This window comes from Taudactylus pleione, unplaced genomic scaffold, assembly GCF_031769625.1.
Source record: "Taudactylus pleione unplaced genomic scaffold, aTauple2 ptg000537l, whole genome shotgun sequence".
Lineage (NCBI taxonomy): Eukaryota > Metazoa > Chordata > Amphibia > Anura > Myobatrachidae > Taudactylus > Taudactylus pleione.
In genome coordinates, this window is record NW_028284939.1 from 7,099,697 (window position 1) to 7,118,928 (window position 19,232).

The 19,232-nt window shown below is 48.0% G+C and overlaps 1 protein-coding gene across 1 annotated transcript in view; it reads left to right on the forward strand.

The window, feature by feature from the left end:
- GPT2 (glutamic--pyruvic transaminase 2) overlaps window positions 1-14,978 on the forward strand; it is a 36,141-nt gene extending 21,163 nt beyond the window's left edge. Inside the window, exons 9-11 of the mRNA XM_088451081.1 lie at window positions 10,816-10,971; window positions 12,784-12,896; window positions 14,467-14,978. Coding sequence (XP_088307207.1) covers window positions 10,816-10,971; window positions 12,784-12,896; window positions 14,467-14,557 — 360 coding nt within the window. The 3' untranslated portion in view covers window positions 14,558-14,978. The remainder of the gene's footprint in view (window positions 1-10,815; window positions 10,972-12,783; window positions 12,897-14,466) is intronic.
- The last annotated feature ends 4,254 nt before the right edge of the window (window positions 14,979-19,232 follow it).

Sequence of the window (19,232 nt, forward strand, 5' to 3'; positions counted from 1 at the left end):
ATTTACATATCATTGTGTCACGGTTACCACTGTAATGCATCTTCCCTGTAAAGGTGGATGTAACTAGAACCCGATACAATTATGATCTGGAGGACATGCCACCTTTTTAATATGTACTTGGCCATTCCCGGAAACGGAGATAAAATTTACCCTCCCCAAAGCGCCAGTTACCAGAGCTCCAGAGGCTGCGCTAATCTTTTCTCTCTGGTTCGTCTCGCAGCCTTGCCCGAAGACTGAGACTGTGATGTGGCGGATACAGGAGGGCCAATGACAACCTTTAGTCTCTTTGACATCACAGAGATTGTGTCTTCTGATTGGTTCTTCTGCTCACACACTCCTCCTTAGCCAATTAAAAATGTTGAACAGAAATAACTGTCATGGCTATAGGCAGTAGGGGACCAGTGCCTATGGAATGTCCCATTTGCACCTCTCAGCAGGAGGAGAGGAATACATAAGAAGTAGCTGCCTGGATTATTCTGCAATCACCGTGCAGGGTGCTGGTAGAAAGTGGAGAAAATCTATGATGACCAGGTGGCAGTCTGCAGATCAGGTATACCAAAGGGAACGGTATGATAAGTCCGCTGGCTTCCCGACTGCATACCATACCAAAGCCCCTTTGCTGCACCACCCAAAAGCCATCCAGAATCAGCTGAAGATAGTCTATGGAAAGGAGCAGAACCATTTCTTGTGGTCACTGACGAGATCCAGCAGACAGTCTCCAACAGTGCACAAATAAATCGCACATCACATGAAGGGAGTGAAGTACTACCTTCTGACTCCATGATGGCTCAAGTGATCTCTCCTTAATGTGAAAGCCTGACACCGTCCTTGTCCTCATACAAGGTATGGAGACCGGTTTGGAAGAACGTCCAAGACAGTAGCTAAGAGAGCACATTTATCAGGCGGACAAGCACCTTGTAGTAACTTCAAATTATGGGCATGTGAATAGTTATAGGTTGGCCGAATGTGGCTCACGTCTTGGAGGAAAATTCTCTTTGATGGAATGAGGGTCAATTAGTGAGAAGCACAAAGAACAGGAATCTAACCCTGGCTCAGAATCCCATTACTTGCACCTGACGGGGTAGGTCTTTCAGTCTGTGGTTATTTTTAATAATGTTGGCTTCAAAAACTACATCGTTAAAGCCAACCCCTTATGGCTCATTTGGGACGACGGCCAACACTGGAAGCCCTTCCAGTCTGTCCTTCCGAAAAGTTTCATTTTATTAGAGGGTCTGAGAAATAATATAGATTAAGGGCCGTATTCAATTAGCGACGAAAATGGACGTTTTTTGCCCAAAAAAAAAACCACACAAACATGTTAAAATGGAGAAAAAAAACTGGAGAAAAGTTTTCTCCATCCCAGACCAAGAACCCTTTGGACACCCCCCTAATGATAAATGGCCCCCCAAAAATTTGTAAGTTGCATTTTTCGCCCAAACGACCATTTCTACTTCAGGGTCCATAGGGGGTCCACAGGGTTGACCTTGGGGTATAGGTTGGGAACCAAATCCGGGCACCACGCAGTTAAAGCTTTTAGCTCCCAGGATGCACTTGGGTCCACTCTCCCTATAACCCCGCCCCCCAGCCAGAGGCACCTCAGTTTAAGTTGGTGCCCGGCCGGAGTCGGGTCACCGTTACTGCAGGGGGGCTGCTTAGCAGCCTCTAAGCTTAAAAGAGTTTTGTTTTATTATTTTTTTACTACTCTTCAGAGCGGCAGCATCAGACTGTCCAATGGACGTCTGAGCTGCCGCTCCTACACCCCGCCGGCGCTGCGACGCCAGTACAGATCTGGGGATCGCAGCGGGACCCCAGAGTCTGTACTAGCCGGGCTCTGGAGGAATCCCTGGGCTGCTGCCGGATCGACGGGGACAGGTAAGTCGCGTGGTCACCGCTTGCGGTGACCCGCGTGTACATGCAGCCTTATGCCTCCGGTCTCTGGGGACAGACCGGAGGCGCTAGCGGTGGCGGCGGGCTCCCCCTCCATGGAGGCATACCCCGCGTGTCCACAGCCCACCAGGGATTATAGCGGCAGCGGGAGCCGGCATCCCGGGGGGTTAATTGCTAGCCAGGGGAGGAAGCCTTCCCTGTCTAGCGGCTCCTCCCCTCAGCTCAGCGCGCCTTTCAATACTACAGTCTGGCGTCGCTGAGCTGCTTCCTCCGCGGGCCACGCTTCTTCTGAGGTCTCCAGCGGCCATTTTCTCTCTGTGGTGCTGCAGAACTCTTAGGATGTCAGTGAGCCCAGTCCCCCTGCGTACCTGCCCATTTTGGGTGAGTGTACACAGCGCTATAGCCTTCCCAGACACTGAATCTGGGCAGTTGAATGTAGCGACATTGTGCAGTATATTATATGTCATGCTTATGTATGTATATATATTTTTCTGCATTGTATGTGACTTATGCTAGTGCTGACTGTCTGCTTTTTCTCTCACCTGTCAGTGTATATCTATCCCTTTTCTTTATCTGCCCTAATACAGGTGTACCTGGGGTGGTTCTGAGACCTCACATATATATATTTGTTAATATCTGTGAGGTTTGTCACATACTGTTGCGTGCTGCATGTTGCCATATTTTAGATGGAACTGTGAGTTGCGTACGCTGATAATGGGTTCCTGCAGCTAATCTTAGCGTCAGTCAGGACCGGTATGGCGCTGCTTAATATTTCCGTCAAGATAGTCAGATATATCTGACCAGGAGATTGCACACGATACTGCACCCATTATTGCTATCCTGCAAGTCATAGCCTGCAGGAATTAGTGCGGAGGATTTTAACTCAGAAAGGTTTACGTATGCGGCACCATCTGGGGCCGGGCCCCTTGCACGACCCCCTTAAAGGGCGTTGTTTCTCAGGATCCTCTCCTTTGAGGATCGCCGGGCGGGCCCCATTGTCGTCACTCGCTTGGAGTTACTTCACCATACTGCCCTTTTGAACTCGGGGTATCTCGCAATTTCTTGCAATTTACCCCTGTGTCACAGACTATCGCTCCCTGCCGGGGTTTTTCACAGTACATGAATTACCTCCGATACCACATCGGTCTGTCATTCCCCTTGCAGGGATTACCACAACGGCCACCCTGGTGGATGTCGTTTTATACGAAATACTAATTGGCGTGATATACGCCCTGTGGTTACTGACCAGTGGCTCTGCCGTGAACTGGATGGTATATTCGGCTCTTTCCCTCTCACATGGGGGGGAGCCGATCTCAAGTATTATTATCCCTGCTTTGGGGCTGGTAGCCAGGCTCATTCTGGATATAGAGAATGTCGATCCTGCACCTGTATCATACATCTCCCGTTTTCTGCCCAGCGGGTGGATCTCATAGCGGGAGTCTGGCTGTCCCCAGATACGAGGAGTCACAAAGGCCTCCTGTTTCCCATTCCCTGAGGGTCCTCACAAGTAATGGAAATCCCCTTCTGGGATGGATTTGTATGTTAATCATCGGGTTACAGGCATTAATACGCCTCCCATCCCGGCCTGGACGGATTTTACGGATCCGTAGGTGGTAACTTTGCCTGAAATCAATGTACTCGTTTTCAGGGCCTGTTGCCCGTCCTACCATGGCCATCGCATGGTGATGCTTTTGTGACGTTTTTCCCCTCCAACACGTCTGAGGTTCAAATATCTTTTTGCCGCTCACAAAATATGCAGTGGTCATATGTGGGATTACCTCATGGGATGCCGGTCTTCTAACTTTCAGGGTTTCGGCGGCATCTGTATCCGCCGCAGTACCCTATGGCTGCGTTATGGGAAAGCAGAGGTGCACACTCCTTCCAGGGGGAAGTTCTTGTTTGGTCCTGACCTTGACAAGATCGTTGCATCATTGGCAGTATCACTAATGGGGAGATACCGTCTTTAGCTACTCCCACTACATTCGGACTAACTCTGTTAAGTCTTTTTGTCCTCAGGGTCAGCCTAAAGGCCTGTTTTTTCCTAGGCTGTCGGCCTCCACGGGGGCCACCATATCCAGTACCGAGCAGTCCTGGACTTCCGGACGACCCTGTTTCTACACCTGAGGATATACCCTCAGCCTGACGGGACAGGTCTACATCTGGGGAATTTCCAGAGTGAGGTACTGATTCTCAACGGCCTCTCATTGCTCATGCAGCCTCCTCACAGGCATTGGTACACGGGCCCTTCTTCAGAACTGATCAGGGCCTTACAATCCCAGAAAGCTATACAGTCTTTGTGGTAAGCAGAGCTATTTCGGCCAACCTCACTATCTCAGTGAGGGACTGGTTGTTCTACTTTCTTTTTGGGGCGGTGACCGACTGGTCCTCCTTTGCCTATACTCTGTCTCAAATCCCTGAATCAGATTCCAACGGTGCCTTGACTCAGGTGGAATCGTCCATGCTCCATCATCCGATGTTTGGAACCTGGGGATTTTATGGTATATCCGAGTATTCAGGATACGTACCTACGGGTACATACAGAGCCCTCTCATCAGCATGGGTTCAGGTTTGCTGTGCCACAGCAACACTTGTAAGTTTCGGGCTCTGCCTTTTGGGGCTGTCCTCAACTCCACCGGGGTTTACCAGCTTTATGGATTTTCTGACAGTTCACCTGTTCAGTGTATCCGAATGCTCCTTTCTCTGGACGGTCTCCTACTTTTAGCAGGATCACCAAGGTACTTTACCGCCAGGTCAGGATAACCGGGGCTTCTTCTCGTCACAGAAAAGTCCTCCCTGCATCCCTCACAGGGTTTTCTTCATCTGGGAGCACTGCTGGATTCTCAGAATCTGAGAATTTTTCTGGCGTAAGACAAGATCTCCACTCTTCAACTTCGAGGGTGCGGATATCTACGCAGTCGACATATGTCATTACTCTTTGTGATGCGCGGTCTACCAGAGTGTCTACCTTTTGGTAGGGTGGAATGTGCTCAGTTCCATTCCAGGCCTTGCCATAATTGACTCCCCTCCAGATGGATCGAGTTTTTTCCATCGGATCACTGTTCGAACGATGATACTTTCTACGGAGGCGAGTTGGTCTCTGTCCGGGTGGCTATGGCCATCTCGTCCAGGGTGTTCTTTGCTAAAGACAGTGTCTGGTCCGCATTCATTTCGGGGCAGTTGGACGTCTGTCGCTTCTGCCCTGCCACTTACCTTGTTGATACTTTAAGCTGTCTTGGACTTTCACTCTGGCCTAACCCATTTGTCACGGTTAACCTGAATAGGTTCAGTCCGACAGTGTCACAACAGTGGCTTCCATCTAGGCAACACTGGTAGTTGGGTGGCAATGTTAGGAATGTCACCCATTCTGACATAGTCCAAGGGTCTTCTCCTGGCCAACTCTGCGGTGTTTATTCCCGGAGCTCTCCATTGGGAAGCGGGCTTCCTCAGCCGTCACGGCGTGCATCCCGGGGACTAGTCTCTTCTCCAAGAGAGGTTTCAACTCCTGGTGAGCAGAGGGGGCCTCCCTGAGGGGATTGATCCCCATGGCCTTCTGACTCGATCACACATTACCGGTGTTACAGTCCAGCTCTAGGAGTACTGAAGCTACCTTCAGTGACTCTTTGTCAGTGAAGTGGTCCTTCCACTTTGTGTACCTGTGTCCTCCGGTCTCCCTTCTTCCTCGAGGTCTTCGGAAGTTTAATTCGAGACGGAGGGGCTTTCCTTCTGGGGGCTCCAGGTCGTCCCAGACATCACTGGTACTAAGATTTTCGGAGTCTCCTCCTCGATGCTCCGTTCCTACTGCTTCACTATCTGGACCTGTTGTCTCAGGGTCCTTGTTTTTCCCTGGATCTGGATCGCTTGTCTTTAACTGCGCCCCTACTGTGGTCCTCGGGCTTCCCTGGCTCTGTCTTCATTGAGATGTTTAGAGCAGATAGGCCAGACTTTGCTGGGATCTGCCACGGACTGTGGCATACATAATTCTTATGGTATCGTACCTGTCGATACGATCCTCCGGTGTCCAGGATTTCCAGATATTCTGGCATTCCTTCCAGCTGGCTTGGGTTTCACCCTTGGCCTGGCCTTCCTGACAGTGCGGATCTCTACACTGTCGGTATGGTTAAGATATGGAATTGCTCCGCTCTGGTATCCAGTTCATCCTTTGGAGTGTTTTCTGGATTATGTCTCCACTTATCCTCCCTAGGGACTCCTGGGGAGTTAGTAGTGGTTCTTTGTTCCCTCCGGGGACAGTCCATGGAACCGCTGGTTGTGATAGCCATTACATGGTCTATTGTTTAAGCTCTCTCTCTCTCTCTCTCTCAGGGTGTTTAAATCAACCAGGAGAGTGTCTGAATGGGGAGCGTTCTCATGTGGCTCCCTCTTCTGGAGGGCATCATGTCAGGGTGTGAGTTGCTCTCGCCCTGTGTTTCTTCTTAAAGTGGTTTTTAGGTTCCATATTATTCTGGAACTTATGGTATGGCCATTCAGTTCCCAGTCCTCTCGGCTGTTGTGGCCTCATGGACTGTGGTCCGGCCTCTTTGGCTTTATGTGATCCGTTCAAGTTCCTTATGGTAAGCGGACTCCTTATTGGTGGTCTGCGGTTTCTGGTTTTAACAGGAAACGATGGCCGGCCTATAATGAAATGTTGACTGGATGGCCTCGTATGTCTTCCTCAGGGGCCTACCCATGGGTGGGCATTTCTGTCGTTGAGGCTTGTTTTTTTTCTCGGGCCGTGTAACCCTCGTGGGCGGCTCGTCGTGGCGCCTCGGCTGTTTTGCCTTACTAGGTGTCCACGTGGTCTTCTGTCCATACCTTTTTAAGGTTCTAGGCATTGGTTTCCTTTGCCTCTCAGGATGCTTCCTTTTTGGCGACGGATTCTCCTCTCAGCACAGGAGCGTCCCCACCCTTGGTTGAACTGCTTTGGGACATCCCCAAGGTCAACCCTGTGGACCCCCTATGGACCCTGAAGTAGAAAACAAGAGATATGGTAAGAACTTACCTTTGTTATCTCTGTTTCTACGAAGTCCATAGGGTCCACAGGGCGCCCGCCCTGACGCACCTGGCTTCATATGGGCTGTGTTACTGGTCACCGGCTTCCCGTCTCCTTTTCTGTGAGTATGGTTCTAGAGTGTTCCAGTTTTCTCTCTCTTTTTCTCTCCTCCTCCGGCCTTTGGCTACTTACAATCTGAGGTGCCTCTGGCTGGGGGGCGGGGTTATAGGGAGAGTGGACCCAAGTGCATCCTGGGAGCTAAAAGCTTTAACTGCGTGGTGCCCGGATTTGGTTCCCAACCTATACCCCAAGGTCAACCCTGTGGACCCTATGGACTTCGTAGAAACAGAGATAACAAAGGTAAGTTCTTACCATATCTCTTGTTTTTTCGCCAATGTCGAAAAAACTGCAGTTTTCAAAGCTAATTGAATACGGCCCTAAGTGGAGTGACCATTAAAGCTGCTAGCTTGACTGAGATAAACTTTCGTCTACGTTGACGGGTCTATGTGTGATGACCTCCCAAATGTCTACAATATCTGCTGGCTACTCAGATGGCTCACTTTCCAGTCGTGTACCTCTGAGATGGCTGGAACTGACCGCTCTGCTTATTCTAGGCTTGCGTATGGTTTCTGCATGGCTTAACGCCCCCCTTCTGGTTCAAATGTGCAGGTAATCAGAGCCAAATAAATTGTCCTAGGCACAAAGACATCGATCAGTGAGTTACAAGAGCTTGATAGGCAAGACTATAAGCCTGATTCAGAGTTGTACACTAACCCGATAGTTAGCGTTCATCTCCCATGGCGAGTGGCCCGCACATTCGCAGAACCCACTTTGCCCATGTGCAGAACGGGTCCTGCGATCTTGCTCGCAGACTCTCCCAAGCTGCAGCATGATTGACATGCTGCAGCGTTTGTGGGGGCGTTCCTGGACCTTGGTCGCAGCCCTGGGATCGCAGATACAGCGAGGTGGCGCCTGTTTCCTACACAACCCTCCTGCTGCATTTGAATCTTCGATGGAAGTAATTGCGCAGCCGCTTGTGCAGCTCTGCAATCCTGTCCATCTCTGAATCGGGCCTCAAGTCCCTTGGGCATTACTGGCAGGCATAGAGCCGTATTCAATTTGAGCCGAGCTGCGATACTTTTTCGCGGCCCGGACTTTTCGCCTGTTTTGTAAGCGGAAAAGTATCGCGCGCGCGCCCGCTTTACCCCGTATTCAATTTGAAAGTTCGCAAAAACGGGACCCGGCGAAACTTCAACAGGCAGAAAGTACTGTCAGATTTGGGGAAATCAGCCTGACACCCCCCCCAAATGATGCTCTGACATTTTCCCCTTCCGTATTCCGTACCATGTTGTGGGCTCGGAAACCGGTTTCGGCACGCAACTACTACAGGGTCTGGAAGACCTACATCTTGTGGTGTGAACGACGCGAAGTTTATACATCCCAGTTCTGCCTTCCGAGGCTGTTGGCTTTCCTTTAGGGAGGTTTGGAAGCGGGCTTGCGGCTTCAGTCACTGAAAGTACAGATTTCAGCTCTGTCAATCTATTTTCGGCGGTGTCTGGCCCTCCTACCAGAGGGTTCGGACTTTTTTGCAGAGAGTGCTGTGGGTTCAACCTCCGTTTCAGCCGCCAGTGGCTCCGTGGTATTTGACCTTTGTACGATCTGCTCTCCAGCAGGCTCCCTTTGAGCCTTTGGACTCCGTGGACCTTAGATTTGTCACGTGGAAATTGGTTTTCCTCATGGCCATTGCCTCTGCTCGGCTGGTCTCTGAGTTGGGTGCTTTGTCCTACAAACCACCGTTCCTCATCTTCCATGACTATTCTCTAAACAGTTCCTTCGCTTCAACCGAAGGTTATTTCGGCTTTCCGCCTAAACGAGGATATTTGTTTTTCCTGTGTCTTCTCCATCGGAACCTGAACGGGACGATCTGTCACTGTTGGACGTCGTCTGGGCCCTGCGGCTCTACTTGAACAGAACTTCGGACCTACGTCATATGGACTTTCTTCTGGTTCTCTACGACGCCCACAAATGGGGCTGGCCGGCCACGAAGCAGACCATTGCGAGATGACTCCGCTCTGTCATCTCTGGCCTATTCCGATGTGGGCTGTGGCGATCTCCTGGGCGGAGTGCCACGTGGCCTCGGCTGAACAAGTTTGTTGCGCAGCTACCTGGTCCTCTGTCTACGCGTTTGCGCGTTTTTACCGGTTTCTTGTTTTTGCCTCCGGCAACGCCCACTTTGGGTGTACAGTTCTCCGGTCAGGCAACCTGAGCGTTCTTTCCCCTGGGGGGCGGCTTTTGAACGTCCCATGGTCCAGTGTCCCCCAGCCTTGATGGAGGAGAAAAGGGGATCTTTGGTTATTTACCGTTCAATCCTTTTCTCTGAATCAGGCTGGGGGACACTGCGTTCCCTCCCTCACGCTCAGTCGTGTTGCGTAGTATTTTTGACAAAGTTGGTCCCTAACGTTAATTTGGTTATAGGTATGACCGAGTGTCACTGAGTTACTGCTTCTCCTCACCAGGCACTTTTGAAGTTGTACTGCAGTCATGGGGTTGCAGAGGGGAGGAGCTTGGTTTAAAGTTAGAGTTGTTTAAGTGCCAGCTTCATGCAGTTCCATCTACAACCCCATGGTCCAGTGTCCCCCAGCCTGATTCAGAGAACAGGATTCAACGGTAAGTAACCAAAAATCCCCTCTTTCCTCCGTAGACGATTCTGAGGCACAGGGACGGAGCAAGTTAAGTAGTTGCTCTGCAGGAGACTGTAACTCCTCACTGCCTCTGTGCCCACGGGTTACAGTTGCTATTCAGGAAGACTTAGTAATGCCAACGTATCCACAGGACCATGCACAACACCACTGCATTAGAAAAAGCGCTTGACAATTTTTTTGGACTAGTCCAAAGGCAATGTCTCCCATATAAAATGACACTTCCTTGCTTTGGTAAATCAGGCGCATCATACTACACCATGGGTATGCCATCCTTCTATCCTGCCACGAGTTGCTCCAACCACTTAGAGGTCATCATCTTTGCAACACAAGTAGCGGAAATTGGTGCTCAATGAGCTTGCAGAGCTGGAAAAGGAGGATTTGGGGGTAGGCTGCTCAGCTTCTCTTGTTTAAGGTGACCCTTTTTAAGTTGCTCTTTATGAGAACGTAAACCAGTTCATCTCCGATATCCGTGAGACCTGGGGAACCACTACTGGGAAGGTTTCACTCCAGGTCACCCTGGGAGAAGATGTATATGGCCCAAAATATGACGCGTGAAACCGTTTCTTTGTCCGCACAAGGTATGCTACTGACATAGGTGTAATGGTGCACTGAAACGCATCGGGAACCTGCCTCGTGTTCTCTGGTTACCTTGACCGCTGTAACCACTAGCGACATGGATTTCAGCACTTTGTCAACGGCTCTATTTGAGTCTGTTTTCCTATCTAACTTGTGCCTCCCCCCAATCACCCCATCTTCTCTTACTGTGGAGACTGGTACTACCCTGACGGGGAGACCTCTCTCATACATACAGCACACGGAGGAATATCGCAACTGCAGAGTTCACCACCAGTACACAACCGGATATGGGCCTGTACACCTTACTTGCAGAATCCGGTGATATCAGTTTTTCAATTACCACTGAGACCGCCAACCTGCGGCATATCGGGACGCACTCTCCAAACTGGGAACACTGGTGGAGGTACATCGCCACCTCTTCTCAGCGCAACAGGACTCTGCCTAAAGTCTGTTCTATACATATATACCAATTCAATCTGCAATTCTTTTTTGTTAAAGCACAAATAATGGAAATGAGTACGGTGTTGTTAGTAAGTGTTGTGCGATGTTTTATGCAATAGATCTCTACCTCTCTGTTACAAACCCCTGTGTATTGGCTGCGTATAGAATGGAGACCTGGTACAGAACCATACATGTCTCTAGTGATGTCCATTGTCTCTGCAGGAGAAGGAAGATGTCCTATCCAGTCTCGCTCACAAGGCCAAACTGACAGAGGAATGGTTCAACCAGGTTCCCGGTATTGAGTGTAACCCACTACAAGGCGCCATGTATGCCTTTCCCCGGATCCACATCCCGCCCCGTGCTCTAGAGAAAGCAATGGTCAGTGTCACATTCAGCACCACCACACTACACAGAAAGTACAGCATGCTTCATACTAAATGACTATATGAATAGATATTAGTGTACCTGATATCAGCAGTTCTGAATCCGCAGCACCAATAGTTTTTGCTTTGTATGCTTAAATCCTGCAGAATCGCCGGGCGTGGTAATAATTCTGAGTGCAGTTACCCGCCCGCAGAAATATTAATTTGATGGCGTTACACTGGCGATAGGGGTCTGTTTCCTCTCTTATGGTGCATATACATGGTCAGATTTTTCTTCAGATCTGAACGATAACTATTTAAAAAATCGTTCAATCGCTCATATCTGAAGGAAAATCTGACCTGTCTGAACGATGCGCGTTCCCGATGGTCAGATCACTATATCTGACATCTGATGTGTTGCAGTCAGATTTGAACGATTCCAGTCATTTTAATGAAGTCAAAAATCATTCATGGTTCAAATCATTGGTCAAATCGTTCATCAAATCGTTCAATCGTTCATTTGACAAATCTGACAGTGGTATGCTCCATTATACAGGTTTGGACTTATACTACAATTGTGTAAACAATTGAGTTTTCTAATCGTGACAGCTCTCAACAAATAAACATTCTACCATGTTCGGTCCACCCTCTGGGCCTAATTCAGACCCGCTTGCGAGCGCTGAGCGCTCGCAAGCGGGTCGATGTTGTCCAAGTGCGCATGCGCACGACGGAGGCGGCTTCGTCGTGCGCATGCGCGAGACCCGAATAATGACGGCCAAGCCGTCGTTATGGGTCTCGCACCAAAGGGGGCGTGCTGTCGATGGTGATTGACAGCACGCCCCCTTTGGTGGGTGTGCCGTGGGCGTGGCTGCCCAGACGGAGGCGTTCCCATGGGAACGCCTACCGTCTGGGGCCGGCCCCACTGACATCACTAGTGATAGAGCCAAAGCACTCCAGGGCTTGCGGCAGCGAGACCCTACCGCAAGGGTCTCGTCGCAAGCCCGATAGTCGCCATGGTCTTGACCATCGCGACCATCATTTTGGCCGCTCGCTATAGCTCTGGGTGGTCACCCACAGCTATGCCAGCGGCCAGGAGGCCGCTCTTAAATTCAGAGGGCCGGCCCTGATTCAGAGAGAGCGCTCTGTCAGATGTTTGTAAGATGATGTTCCGTACTATTGTAATTCTCATTTACAAGGTCCATTTGTGCATAAAAGCACTGTCTTATGGCTGGTTTCTTCTTTATGGTTAGAGGAATCCTCAGTGATTTCTAACAGGCCCATAATTTACACCTCACGCACATACCATGAGAAGCAGGTGGTTGTTATAGTGGATAGAAATACATAGGCAGCCGTGACCACAGCACCACCTTGTGGCTGTAGCAAGGGTGCACAGGGCAAATTCCATTCCTACACATGAATATAGGCAGAACGTTGTAAGAATTTATTGGTAACCAAGAAAAGCAGATGATACAGTATGCAATGGGAATTGCATGGGCAGAATATGTTCTAACACATTATTATTTACTCAGTTTGTTTGTTATACTACTCCGTTAATAACGAATCTGATTTTTTATTTATTGCAACAATTACCAGTGACGCACCCCTGGGGGGATGTGGATTGTGCGGAATCCCTGTCAGCAGGTGCCGCACAAACACAGAAAATGTGTGAGCTGCTTTCCACAAACATATATTCCATCTGGAAACCTGACAGTAGTGTAACAATTGTACACTCCATTGACAAAGGGGCCTGATACGCTCTGTTCCTCTATTGTACAGTGCTGTGGAATACGTTGTATTATAACTAATAGAGCTGATGATGTGTCCCCAGGATTTGCACATGGCCCCTGACATGCTGTACTGCATGCAACTGCTAGAGGAGGCCGGGATCTGCGTCGTCCCTGGCAGCGGCTTCGGGCAGAAAGAGGGAACTTACCACTTCAGGTAACGTCTTTAGTCCTGCACCACTTTCACAACGCTTCCAAGGTTTGTCAGATAATTACTACGCTTTTCTTTCTTAATAAATAGCATTTTTGTAAGTAAAGTACATTTCTCCTCCATCCAATGAGAGACAGTGGAACACGGGGGGTATTGCTAGTGGTGAGAAGAGCCTGGCACTTTAAATCGGAAAACTGAACTTGGACCCTCCCCCTCTATACCCCATGTGCCTGGAAGCTTCAGTTTTTTTTTCTAAGGGGAGATGTATCAAGCTGTGGTTAGAGATAAAGAGCCGTATTCAATATGAGCCGAGCCGCGATACTTTTTCGCGGCCCTGACTTTTCGCCTGTTTGGCAAATCATATCGCGCGCGTGCACGCCTTACCCCGTATTCAATATGAAAGTATACGAAAACGTCACCCGGCGAAACTGAAACAGGTGGAAAGTGCTGTCAGATTTTGGGAAATCAGTCTGACACCCCCCAAAAGATGCTCTGACACGGGGGTTCACTATGATACCCCCCCTCCCCCCCCGATTTGGCTTGCTGAGGGTATTTGGGGGTTTTTAAACGGGCTCAATAGCTGCTGAATAGCGTTTTTTAATACGTGATGCGAATAGTATTTAGGAGTATTTTTTTCTGAAGATAACTTATCCCAGCAAATTTGGGGTACTTGAAAATGGGGGTCAGCATATTTAAAAGTTGCTAAAGTGTAGTTGTAAAAATCGTGAAAAATCCTCCTGCCGCAAGCACCTGCAATCAAAAAAACACTTGGGGTATACTTGGGGACCCCCCCTAGAGTCAACTTAGCTAGTTTTTAACTTTGTACCCCAACTTTTTTTTTTGCCCCCTTTTTCAAAGTAATTTTTTGGGGGGTCCTTAAGTGTTTTTTTTTTTTAAATGTTAACACAGTTTACCATTGGGGGACTGTTTGAAGGCTGCAGGGGGGTTCCCGCAACGCTGCACCCCAAAACCCCAATTCTGCACTTTTTTCCGCCTGCTATTCATAGGCAAAACTTTTTCCCCTGGTACATTGCATTGACTTTCTGCCTAGGCACAAAGTCCTTCAAATTGAATACGGGGTAAAACCAAAACAGGCGAAAATGACGTCACCCGCGAAAAAGTTTCGCCAAAAACACGTGAAAACGGCTTTTTGCTCCAAATTGAATACGGGCCTAGGTAAAGTACATTTATCCTCCATCCAATGAAGGACAGTGGAACACGGGGGGGGGATTGCTAGTGGTGGGAGGAGCCTGGCACTTTAAATCGGAAACTGAACTTGGCCCCTCCCCCTCTATACCCCATGTGCCTGGAAGCTTCAGTTTATTTTCTAAGGGGAGATGTATCAAGCTGTGGTTAGAGATAAAGTGACAACCAAACAGCTCCTAACTTTCATTTTCCAAGCACAGCCTCATCTCTGCAAAATATATCCTCTAGAGGAGGGGGGGGGGGGGGGGGGGGTCAAGAGCGTTGTCCTGTTTTTGCCACCTCATGTCTTTGTAAGTAACTTGCGTGTGACTCTTGTGCATATGGTTTGATGTCTAGTCCCACTTTCACATATGCGACACTTCATTTGCAGAATGACCATCCTGCCACCGACGCACAAGCTGCAGCTTATGTTACAGAAAATCAAGGAATTTCACGTCCGCTTCCTGGATGAATTCTCCTAAAAATCCTCCGCGGACAGGACGGGCGGACACTCGGGGACGTTCATCACAATGACAGTATTAACCCTTACCCGACAGGGGACCTGCCGTGTTACAGATCAGGGAACGGGAGTTGTCCTTCTATGTTTTGGCTGTTTATGTCCCCAGAGTGGTTATTTGTCAGGGAATCTGGTGCTCGTTTTATAAATCCAAGTTTTAGCCCTTTGTTTTTTTTTTAGAACAGATCGTGTCTTGGTACTTTTATACACACTTTGTTTTTTATTATTATACACTTTTTGTTTTGGCTGGATTTTTGTCATTCATTCTTAAAATTGAAATAACTGCCCCTGTCTACAACATTCTTCAAGTAAATGGGCACAACGATCTATTTACAGTTTTTACAAAGGACTGAAAACACCCGTTACATTATATATAGTATAAACTGGCCAGGACTATCCGTTTACAGTACATAAAAAGGGTCGCAAATGTCCGCTACGCTATTGCTAATAATGATCAGAACTGTCTGTTAGAAAAGATTAATATGAGCGGCTGTAAATGTCTGTTACGTGATGTAAAACACTGTACTTAGACTTATGGGAATGGCCTCCTTACAGTGAGGTATAATTATGCCGATATACTGACAACCCCTTATGGTGCCCACTCAAACTGTGTAATTGAACCATTTGTACACAAAATAAATGTAAATCTGCCAGAGGGTTTCTCTATGGTGATGTCACCAGTCCACACACCTCGGGATGCTGTGATTACCCAGTACTGAAAGATGGCAAATGTCCTACTTCTAAATGCTCTTTTCCTTTAAGGTCTAACATACGCTGCACCCGTAGCAACAATTGTATGAGATGCGATCACGTCATGAGGTGAAAATATTGGTGGGGGGGGGGGGGGGGGGAGATCAGGGCACCTTTAGTGCGGTCAGCAGATTGCAGTTTCTGATTGGATAACTAATGGACAAGCCGATCGTCTTGGAGGCCAGCACACAAATATTGTCCCTATTACTGTAGCTGATTTAGACTCCGGTATTGGGTCGCATGTGGCCTTAAAATGAAGCAGTTATTTAATATAGGTTCGCAATGATAAAATCGCTGATATTTTGCATTCACATGTTTGTGCCAAAGTGTTTATATCATCAAGAACCCGATTCGTCCTCACTACTGCCGGAGGGAGCGCCAGGGATCAGGAAGTTATTCTACCTCTGTTGTAGCGTGTCCGCTCTTTACAATCTGCCTTTTACATGTACATGTACCGAGGGCAGGCAAGGCTACATCTACTAGTCCTACATGCCACACACCTGACTGATCAGATTGTTGCCCATGTAGTGTTGTATGTGTTGTCCTCCGAACACTGGTTGGAAGTTCAACTGTTACATAACACAGCCACAATATCTCTATTCATTATACATAGTAAATAAAAAACAAACGGGCTCAGGTACAGTGAAACATAATGCAATTTACATTTCCCCCTGATAAATACATGTTTTTTCAGATCTGTATTCGATCTGTACCCATGCTGAAGGGTACCGTACCATATGTCGACAAGAATCCTGCAGACAGTGTTCTTGTCGGCACTATAATTTTGCCACCATGTCGACCTGGTTAAAATGCTAATTAAAGTTTAGCGCTGTAAAAGCAGCATCTTTACACGTATACTGTCTACACCACCCTCCCCCTCCCCATGGTCCTTCCTCATTAGGAGGAGGTGCACTTGCAGGTGTTCGATCTCTGGTGCAAAATGTGAACCGATGGCAATTGGCGGACGATGCTGATTATCTGGTTCCCTCTCACTTTTGCTAATACTTGGTTGATGCTGCGATCTGTTCACATTATTACTGTAAGATTAACAATCGTTTAGCAGCAGTAAAGCCGATTTCTAAATCTTGTAAGGGGGAAGGCGACGGGTGTGTACGTTGTTTTAAAGGAAGTGTGAAGTTTGTGTCTTGGGCCCGTATTCAATTTGAGCGGACCCGCGATACTTTTTCGCCTCCTGGACTGTTCGCCTACATCGCGTGTTTTGCAGGCGGAAAAGTATCTCGCGCATGCTCGCGAATCGCCGTATTCAATTTGACAGGCGAAAACGGGACCCGGTGAAGCTTGAACAGGCGGAAAGTACTGTCAGATTTGAGGAAATCAGCCTGACACCCCCCAAAAGATGCTCTGACATGGGGGTTAGCTATGGTACCCCCCGGATTTGGCTTGCTGAAAGTATTTGGTGTTTTTAAACGGGATCAATAGCTGCTAAATAGCGTTTTTGTATAAGTGGTGCAGAATAGTATTCAGGAGGTTTTTTTGCAGAAATTAACTATTCCCAGCAAATTTGGGGTACTTGAAAATGGGGGTCAGCTTATTTAAAAGTTGCTAAAGTTAAGTTGAAATAATTGTGAAAAATCCACCTTCCGCAAGCCCCTGCAATGTAAAAAATACTTGGGGACCCCCCAGAGTCAAGTTCGCTAGTTTTTAGCTTTGTCCCCCAACATTTTTTTTTTTGCCCCCAAATTCAAAGTGATTTTTTTGGGGTGTCCTTAAGTGTTTTTTTTTTTATTTAATTTTGACGCAATTTACCTTTGGGGGACTGTCTGAAGGCTGCACGGGGGTTCCCGCAACGTTGCACCCCAAAACCCCAATTCTGCACTTTTTTCCGCCTGCTATTTATAGACAAATATTTTTCGCCTGGTACATTGCATTCACTTTCCGCCTAGGCGGAAAGTCTTCCAAATTGAATACGGAGTAAAATCAAAACAGTCGAAAATTACGTAATCGGCGAAAAGTTTCCGCCAAAAACACGCAAAAACGGCTTTTCGCCTCAAAATGAATACGGCCCTTGATCTAATTTCCCTTTACATGGCGAATGCTGCTTTATTCGGTTATCATAACACTGGTGTGAGCCAGGTACATATGTTACTGTTCACTCCAGAGGGCAAATGTTTAGCTGCTTTAAATGACGCTGACAAAACCTCAGAAGATTAGCGATTTTGCAAAACCACAGAATTGATACATTTAACCCTAAGAGTCATAGAGTTGCATTGCCACCCTCACTGAGCTGAAGCCATCTTGCATGTGTACGGTCAGCGCTGCTTATTACAGAGAGAATGGGGCTGATTCGGACGTATTGTACAGATACGGACATATCTTCCAGATATCGGCATACTGAAAGCGCATCTTTCAAACGTGAAAGAAGATTTTCTTGGCGGTAACTAGGCGCGACCATGCGATCGCATGTAACTGTTGTGGGTCATGGGTGTGCGGTGGCCGTATAAGCCGCCTTCAGTACTAATCATCAGGTGCAGACGGGACGTTTGTTTGTGACGGATCTTGGAACCAGCGTGGGGTGAGGGCAAGTCAGAATTCTAATGAGGATGGTTGTGGCTGCGGAGGGAAGAACAGCGGGCGGGATAGACTTCACGCACGTGGTTTTCTGCATACCTTGGCAGATTGCCATATTATCACAACGAACGGAAGTAAGAAGTCGTGGCCGTGTGGAATAATGACGACTCGATATTAGACCCATTATTTATATCCGCTGTTGAGTTAGATACAGACCTCTTTAATAATTGATTGTTTTTTGTAGAAATGTTTCCTGCGCATGTAAAACAAGTCTTGTCATCTCTTCTTTAAAAAATATGGTATCTACTTTTTAAGACATGTTTAAGTCCCAGCATATCCGATCAAGTGAAGTGCAAGCTGCCATATTTCTAAGAGAGTCTGCAACACCATTTCAGTTGCTGATATGTACTAACAAACTGACATTTTGAGCTTTTTTTTTTATAACTCTTGTAGCCTATTTACATCAAACCTTTTTAGAATAGATAAATAAAGAGAACGTTTCATATTACCATGGACGTTACACGTTGATGTTACTGCATAGTACCAACAGACCTCTTCATGGCAGCTCCCAGTAGGTAATAGAGGAGACTGCACCGCTGGGGTATAAAATAACCATTTATTACTTTATGATGATCAGCGGCCCTTGATGAGGTTATAAGGTGCCCTTTGAAGATTGTTTTCAGAGTAGTAACTTTGAAACGGAGCAAAATTGCTGCTCAAGTCTTTTACAAGCTGTACCCCTCAGTCCATGACTCTGTGCTACCTCCAGTCTTTGTCTTATCGTATTGTTCTCATTGTTACTAGACCAGGCCAGCATGTAGTGTTCCTGAGTCTAATGAAAATGTACCTTCTAATGGCAAAAAGGATGCAGAAAAATCAGACGTTGGAATCGCTCTTCAGGACTGTGGGTTAGAGAGCGAGTATGTATGACCTGCTGTTAGGGCTGGGGTCTCTGTATCCCCCCTGTATGACCTGCTGTTTTGGCTGGGGTCTCTGTATCCCCCCCTGTATGACCTGCTGTTAGGGCGGAGGTTTCTGTATCCCCCCTGTATGACCTGCTGTTAGGGCGGGGGTCTCTGTATCCACCCTGTATGACCTGCTGTTAGAGCAGGTGTCTCTGTATCCCCCCTGTATGACCTGCTGTTAGGGCAGGGGTCTCTGTATCCCCCCTGTATGACCTGCTGTTAGGGCATGGGTCTCTATTCCCCCTGTATGACCTGCTGTTAGGGCAGGGATCTCTGTATCCCCCCTGTATGACCTGCTGTTAGGGCTGGGGTCTCTGTATCCCCCCTGTATGACCTGCTGTTAGGGCTGGGGTCTCTGTACCCCCCCTGTATGACCTGCTGTTAGGGCAGGGGTCT